Source organism: Miscanthus floridulus, chromosome 11 (genome assembly GCF_019320115.1).
Source record: "Miscanthus floridulus cultivar M001 chromosome 11, ASM1932011v1, whole genome shotgun sequence".
In the NCBI taxonomy this organism is placed as follows: domain Eukaryota; kingdom Viridiplantae; phylum Streptophyta; class Magnoliopsida; order Poales; family Poaceae; genus Miscanthus; species Miscanthus floridulus.
Window position 1 is genome coordinate 14,507,322 of NC_089590.1, and position 8,239 is coordinate 14,515,560.

Genomic DNA, 8,239 nt, shown 5'->3' on the forward strand with positions numbered 1-8,239 from the left:
GACGTAGCTATTCGATGTTCCAGGTGTTGATGAAGACTTTGCTGTCGATGGACCTAAGCCCCTTGCCAGTTGCTGGGGTCGGGTGTCACTAAAGTTTGAGGAGTCGATAGCGAAACCGATAAGAGAAAGCGTGCATAGATTAAGGGTAAAAGCGACGTAGCTGTTCGATGTTCCTAGGCATTGACTAAAGACTTTGCTATCGATGGTCTTGAGCTTATAGGTGCCTGGTCAGAGCACCTCCATGACGACATATGGTCCCTCCTACGGCGGAGAGAGCTTATGGCGGTTCTTGTTGCTCTAGGACGTGGGGGAGCACTAGGTCCCCGACGTTGAAGGCCCTGACCCCGCACTCGACGGCTGTGGTACCGGTGCACAACGCTTGTTGGTACTTGGCCTAGCAGAGGAGGGCAATGTCGCGTGCTTCATCTGGATGGTCCATGGCATCCTCAAGGGACGCCTTGGCTCCCTGTTCGTCGTACGACCTGACCCTCGGCGCTCCATAATTGAGGTCGATCGGGAGGATAGCCTAGGGAACTATAGACCATAAAGAATGGTGTGTAGCCAGTGGCCTAGTTGGGGGTCATCCTCAAGCTCCAGAGCACCGAGGGAAGATCTGCGATCCATTGTCTGCCAAACTTGTTCAACCGGTTGAAGATCCTAGGCTTGAGGCCTTGTAGGACCATGCCATTCATGCGCTCGACCTGCCCATTCGTGTGGGGGTGCGCCATGGTAGACCAATCGACATAGATGTTGTATGCATCGCAGAATTGAAGGAACTTTTCCCAGTGAACTGCATGCCATTGTCCATGATAATGGAGTTCAAAAGTCCAAAATGATGGACGATGTCAAGGAAGTACATCATGACTTGCTTGGACTTGATTGTGGAGATCCGGTCGAGCCTCTATCCACTTTGTAAACTTGTCTACGGCGATAAGCAAGTGCGTATAGCCCCCTGGGTGCCCTCTTGAGAGGTCTGACCAGATCGAGCCCCCAGACCACGAACGGCCACGTGATGGGGATCATTTGTAGTGCTTGGGCTAGCAGGTGGGTTTGCCGAGCATAGTATTGACACCCTTCATAGGTGTGCACAATTTGTTCAGCGTTGGCTACTATGGTCGGCCAGTAGAAGCCTTGTCAGAAAGCGTTTCTGTCTAGGGTCCTAGGTGCAGCATGGTGCCCATAGACCCCACCATGGATATCACTCAGCAACTGCTTCCCTTGTTTGATGGGGATGCAGCACCGCAGGATCCCAGTGTGGCTTCTCCTATAGAGCTCACCCTCAATAATGACAAAGGACTTGGCGCGACATGCGAGCCACCGAGCCATCACTTTGTTCGTTGGTAGCGCCTCATGGAGGAGGTAGTCAATGTAAGGCATCCTCTAGTTGGCCAAAGGGTCGAGCTCTGTTGCTGGATCCTCGTCAAGCTCCATGACTTTGGGGTCAGATGGAGCCACCAGCTGGTTAGCCCTCGAACCGTTTCATGAGGACACAGTCCTTGTATTGGTGCTTGATGGGGGAAAGCATGGTTCAGGCAAGGTCCTTCGAGCGGCTTCTCGAAGTGGTCTAGGGTACCCTCAGTGGGCTTCCAACCCCCTTACTGTCGGTAGTGGCCACAAATGAGCCCTGGCGCCACAACTTGTTCTTCTTCTTGTTGGGGCGGTTGGAGGCGCCTTCACCGGCGTCCTCATCTCGCTTTGCCTTGCCCTTGGGGCGGTCAAAAATCGCCCTGACCGCCTCCTCGCCCGAGGCGTGGCTAGTGGTGATGTCGAGGAGCTCCTTGGTGGTTCGTGGGCCCTTATGTCCTAGCTTGTGAACCAGGGCTCGCAGGTGGTCTTGGACAGGAAAGCTCCTATGACGTCGGCATCGGCGACATTGGGGCAGTCGTTGCACCACCGGGAGAAGCACCGGATGTACCAATGAAGAGTTTCCCTAGACTTCTGTCGATAGTTTTTAAGATCCCATGGGTTCCCAGGACTCACGTATGTGCCCTAGAAGTTTCGCACTGAAGATCTCTTTTAGGTCCGCCCAACTTTGGATTTGGTTGGGCGGAAGGTGTTCCAACTACATTCTCACTTGAATCGGCAAGGAACAATGGAAGGTTGCGGATGATGAAATTGTCACTATTTGCTCCACCGGCTTGGCAAGCAAGCCGATAATCCTCGAGCCACTAGTTCGGGTTTGTTTCCTTGGAGTATTTCAGGATGTTGGTCGGCGGTTGGTACCACGGTGGGAAGACGGCGTTGAGGATGTGTCGGCCAAAGGCCAGAGGTCCTGGCAAGTCAGGGCTTAGGTTTCGGTCCTCGTCGCTATCATAGCATCTGCCATGATGAGGGTGGTGGCCATGGCTTGCCTCCTCCCTCTCATCATTGTGGGCACGCCAGTGGGCATCGATGGTGTTGCGCGCGTCACAGGTGGAGGCCAAGACGCTCATGCACCGGGGCCACGCCATGCGGGCTGTCGCCTCACTGCACCTAGTGGACTAACATGTCCCTGTTGGGTCCCTCTGAGGGCGTGTGTTGACTAGCGTCGAGCTCACGTTGTCGGGACATCGAGCTCTTGGCCTGCTGCACTGCCGCACGCTTGAGTAGCGTACGAATCTCACGATTGGCCCGATGATCCTCGGGTGTCATGGGCTCTAGAAGACCATTGGAGCAAGGCTACCATGGTAGCGATGTTCTGGCTTGCCCGGGTGAAGTGTGGGAGGGCTTATCATCCTTGATGATCGTCTAGTTCACATCATAGGCCACAGTGCACGCACGACCACTGTCTCCTGTGGTGCTCGATTCTTGCTCGAGCTCCACGGCATTCTTGCTCAAGCTAGGGGTTGTGCTTCTTCGAGCTCTTAGTGCCGCACCCTCAGCTGCTCTACCTATAGGCAATGTGGGGCCCCTGCATCCCCCTAGCAGGATGTTTCGATATATCCCTCGAGGGTACCCGCCATGAAACATTCTCGCGAGGGGTGATGGCTCTCCTTGCTAGAGTCAGAGTCAGAGGTCGTGGAAAGATTTCGCGATGTATTCGGTCATCCCCACGAACTCGTCATTCGTAGGGGGTGGCGGCATGCACTGTGCCCCAAGGTGGCCAATGGTCTCTACATCGTTGTGCAGACCGAACGGGAGCACTGTTGGGGCACTTTGGATGAGGTATTCCATGGAGAGCGGCTACCCTCTAGCAAGCTACGTCATGACAATGGTGAATGAGAAGGTGAGGCGGCGCAAGTCCTCACGGGATGGTCAGGGTCCTAGCAAGGCGCCGAGCTGGCGCTCTAGGCTATCGTAATTGAAGTCGAGGAGCTGGTCGCTCCTAGGGGCATGGGCCTCCTATATGTGCAGCTGCATCTCCTCAAGCATCTCGGTGATCGCGTCGAGGCCGATGGAGTGGAGAGGTTGGACGGTGATGGGAACCTGCGTTAACTCTCCCTCCATTGTAACGATGAAGTCTAGGTTCCCGAAGTGCACATGCGCACCCAGGACCCTGCTGATGCCATGACTAGCCATCCGAGGCCTAATGCGGATGTCGAGACGCGCAAAAAAGCCTCTACCTAGCGTGCCAACTGTCGGTGTTTTTGGACCACCAATGAGTAAATTTGTATTTGCGCGTCTGGCTTGGATGATATGCTTAGAGGACACAAGGGTTTATACTAGTTTGGCCAGAACATTCCTACGTCTAGTTCGCTGCTGCTCGTGTTACCGGCACTTGGTTTGCAATAGGGATTATAAACAGGCGAGAGAGGGAGAGGATCCTAAGTCTCTGGTGGAAGGAGTGAATGGGTGTTGAGACCTCGCTTGCCGCTTAGTCATTGCTCATGTCGTGCTCTTATGTTCAGATCTTCCCCTCCATAGGGCGCCCTACTTCCCCTTTTATAGATGAAGAAAAAGCATAGGTTACAGAGGAGGAAAAGTAGAAGTACGAGAGAGAGAAGAAGGCTTCCAGGGTTGCCGGGTCCTTCTTCTCCTTCATGTGGGTCCGGCTGATCCTATAGATGTCAAAAGGGATGGCTCCATGTCATGGCCCTATTCGTCACTGGCGCCATGCGCAGGCGTCATCTGCCGGCCATGGCATTCCACTCCGTCTCGACGGACGTCGTGGTGAATTGATGCGCCTGTCAGTGTCCGTATGAGGATTAGGCAAAATAGCACCGGCACGCCCGACACGGGTTACATCGAGGCGTGCCAGCCTCTTCCCTAGCATCAGAGTTTTGACTCAGGCCCATACGTTTAGACCTAGTGGTTGGCGGCGGTATGGGTCCCCATCGAACAAGGTGGAACCCGCGTCCTCAAGGTTGGGCGCAGCGGAGCCCGCGACCTTGGGCGAGATAGAAACTATATCCTTGGGGTCGGGCGAGACGGAGCCCGCACCCATGGGGTCCGGCGAGACGGAGTACGCAGCCTCGAGGTCGGGCAAGACAGATCCCGTGGCCTCAAGGTCAGGCGAGATGGAACCCGTGGCCTTGGGCGAGACGGAACTCGCGTCCTTGGGGTCAGGCGAGACGGAGCCCGCACCCAAGGGGTCGAGCGAGATGGAGCCCTGCGGCCTCGAGGTCGGGCGAGACGGAGCTCGTGGCCCTGAGGTCGGGTGAGATGGAGCCCATGGCCTTGGGGTCGGGCGAGACCATTTAATACGTCTCGAGCTATCCAGAAAAGTCAGAGTTGGCGCTAACTTCCTTGCTTTGGGTATCCCTAATATCAATACCCGACAAATGACAAGGCGACGGCGAGCCCGACCATGTGCACGCGGCAGAGGTGGCATTGCACTAGGACGACAGCGGCACAGAGGTGCAGAGGGAGACATAGACATGACGGCGAGGCAACGGCATCGGCAGTGGCTGCGTCGTAGCGTGGGGAGGTCGGCAGCACCGCCCGGCTGCACAAGCTGTAGCAGCGGCTACGCGCGCATGGAGCCAGCGGCGGCCAGGCCACAGCCATGCCAGAGCAACCGTGGTCGGCCACGCGTGGCAGCTCTCGTGCGCATAGGACAGTCAGCGTGGCGACGCCGAGCGCCCGAGCATGGTGACCGCGGCCACACGGCCAACCAGCCCGAGACCGAGTCGTGCACGAATTTTAAAGTGCCTAAGACAACTAAACGGTTGCTTCAGAAGCCAAACCATATTCATCATGCTCAAGATGGCATATGAGACTACCCAATTGAGGTATAACACTACACCACCCCTTAACCCAATCTCTTAAAATAATTTGCTAAACATAGCAATGTCTAGCTGTCGGCAAAGTTGGAAGTTTTCTAAGTTTTTGAGCTGAACTTGATTTCAATTTGCAATTTCTAGGCTTGTAGAAATATTTGCTAGTAATGTCATTTTTCGACAGCAAGTATTTCACTGTTATCTATAAAGTTTGTACTTCAAACTTTATTTAAGTATCACACACATATTCTATAGTATTTTTGCTTAATAAAAATTGGTTTTCAACCATACTTGATATACATGGGCTATTGTATCAACTTTCATTTAACATTTTTATTAGTCATTTTAGGTTACAAGAAATTGATGTACACACTTTATCACATGCACTAACACATAAATATGATGCTCATGACATATTTTACTAAATAATTTATGGATGTAACACCGAGGGTGTTATAGTTTGAGGACAAAGTTGGATGGTATATGGTCATCCATGGATTTCTGGATATGGTTATCCATACTTGCTGTTTGGTTGGATGGATGGAACGAGCCATTTTTTTGTTTGGTTGGATGGATATATGTTGGACGGGGTGAGATGAGACGCACTATTTTTTTGTTTAGTTGGATGGATAGGATGGATAGGCTCATGATGTCATGCGAGACCCACTTGTCATTTATTTAATTTTAACCAAAATATAATCATGTGAGATATTGTTGTGTAGATTTAATTGCAACAAATATTACTATGTAATTATATCATAAATTAGATAAACGGTTTAGTAGAAAAAATTGTTTGAAGGTTGTTTGTATTTATTAATTATTGTTGCCACATCAGCAGCAGCCACGCCATCCAAGTTGGATGAGCAAATCTGATAGATTTTTGGTGTCCACTTGCTCCAGTATCTCATGAGAATATTCTCTCTTGTGGATATCCGTTTCCAACTCATTCGTACAACCAAACACTGTATATCCATGGATGGTCATATTGCATCCATTGGTATGAAGCAACCAAACGCAATAGAAACTCATCTGATCTTGTGCGGAACTTGTAAATTATATGTGGAATAGATTTTCCGTGATAAGAATGCCCCTAGATCAGGCGGGTTTGTGCATACTAAACTGGCTTAGGCCGGTTCTAGCAAACTTCTCGGCGGTGTTCAATAGGAACCTGCTTGAGCCGGTTTTTGCAGTCCGAGCCAAAATTCATATTTTTCCTTTAGAAACTCATCTGAAAGTCATGCACAACCTGTACCTGTGGAATATGTTTTCTATTAGGATAAAACCGCCATCGACTCAGGCTGGTTTTGGGTTTCTTCTAGGAGTTCTAGCATATGCGGTTTTGGGTGTCTTGCACATTGCGTTCTCGACGGGACTCTTCTAGTGACATGTCTTGTATATCACGATCATCGCTAGAGAACACTAGGTGAAATGTTTGTATGTGAACACGCTCTTAGGCGACAGTCTTGATCTAAAAGTCGGCCAGACTGATCTTTGGCCTCTGTGTTTACCGGTGCAGTGATCTAATTAGTGTCAATATGCTCTTTATTTCAATGTATAGAATTTATATATAGGTGGGTCGGTCGACGATCAAATTAGGCCCTGTTTAGATTACAAAAATTTTCAACCTAAAGTGTCACATCGAATTTTGCGGCACATGCATAGAGTACTAAATGTAGACGAAAAACAAAACTAATTGCACAGTTAGGTGAGAAATCGCGAGACGAAACTTTCGAACCTAATTAGTCCATAATTAGATACTAATTACTAAATACAAATGAAAGTACTACAGTAATCCGAACCCAAAAAAATTTGGGAACTAAAGGCGCCCTTAGTCACTCACAGTTACACGCAGAAGCAGCACCCACGTTCAGAAGCGACCCCTCCGCTCTGCATGTCATGTCGCTTTTAAAGTCGGAGGGCAGCTGTCCTTGACGCACGCTAACACGTCCCTGTACTCTCTGTGCATAGTGAAGCTATCGTACACCTTGCCGTGGCTGGACCGTTTGTAGTCGTAGAGAAGGGACGAGTAGCTGAATGCCGTGAGCTTGACGAAGCCGTAGTCCATCTCCCTGTAGACGCTCCACGCCGGAACCTGGATGGTGAAGTTGCTCAGGTGGCTGCCGCCGCCCCCAACGACTACGTGGATGGTGCCGTTCATGGTGCCAGAGTAGTGGGACTTCTCTAAGCTCATGCATTGTTCCTGCACAGCAAAAGTTCGGTGTCATTAATCATTAGCGCGCGCACGCAAAAGTTCCTGTGTTGAAAGAAAGGAGGAGCAGCTAGCAGAGGTACCTCATAGACAGCGCATGTCCTCTCGTAGTTGTGGACATGGCCGTAGAACGCCAAGTCCACCCTATACTTCTGCCAGAGCTTCTGGAGGCTTTGCCGGGACATTGGCTCAACGAACGATCCGTCTCTGCCGTAGAAGAAACCGGACGAGTAGCGGAGGATGCGATGAGCGATGAATATCAGCCACGGCTGTTTCTTCCGGTCGACCGTGCGAGGCATTTCTCGATGAACTTGTACTGCTCCGTGCCTTCCCGCCAGTCGTGCTCGCTGTCCGCAACGCAGAACGCGAACATGCCATAATCTGTAGAGTACCTGTTGAACCAGACCAAAGGGTTTTGTGTTCGGTTGAGTGTCAGTGTTGACGATCCAGCAATGTTCATATATAGATATATATGATAAAAATTGAATTGCACTGCATACCAGTAGTTTGCTCTGTTTTCTGTTGGCGTATAGTACATGGTCTCAGCTAGCACACCACACTCCCCTCCAGAGTCTGTTCCATTGAAGTACGACCCACTGTTGGGCCAATCTCGTTCATGATTCCCACTGAATCAGGCAAAGAAAGCTGGTATCAATTACCGTAGATTTCTGAAAGACTTCTAAAGGGACTGAGTGGGTTCAATTCCAGGGAAAAAAAGAACTCAAAAGATTATAAACCTCGCAATCATGTAAGGGACTCGTGAAGTGATCTCTTCCACTTGTTGTGTGAACTGATCCCATTGTGAAATGTGCCCCATTGGCGTGGCTAAGGCCCTGTTTAGTTTCACTCCAAAATGCTAAATTTTTCAAGATTTCCCGTCACATCGAATCTT

The 8,239-nt window shown here is 50.7% G+C and overlaps 1 protein-coding gene across 1 annotated transcript; it reads right to left on the bottom strand.

Annotated features, from left to right (window-relative positions):
• Window positions 1–7,032: 7,032 nt before the first annotated feature.
• On the bottom strand, window positions 7,033–7,532 carry LOC136491680 (nucleotide pyrophosphatase/phosphodiesterase-like). Its single transcript, XM_066487947.1, has 2 exons — window positions 7,431–7,532; window positions 7,033–7,338 (listed from the first exon to the last, which is right to left on the bottom strand). The coding sequence occupies exons 1-2, from the start codon at window positions 7,530–7,532 to the stop codon at window positions 7,033–7,035; spliced, it is 408 nt and encodes a 135-aa protein (XP_066344044.1).
• Between the last annotated feature and the right edge of the window lie 707 nt (window positions 7,533–8,239).

What these genes read in the sequence shown, in the direction of transcription:
- LOC136491680 (XM_066487947.1), bottom strand. Translation starts at nt 7,532, where the DNA reads ATGTCCCGGCAAAGCCTCCAGAAGCTCTGGCAGAAGTATAGGGTGGAC. An exon ending in GGACATGCGCTGTCTATGAG is followed by an intron (nt 7,339 to 7,430) that starts GTACCTCTGCTA and finishes TTTGCTGTGCAG; the next exon opens with GAACAATGCATGAGCTTAGA.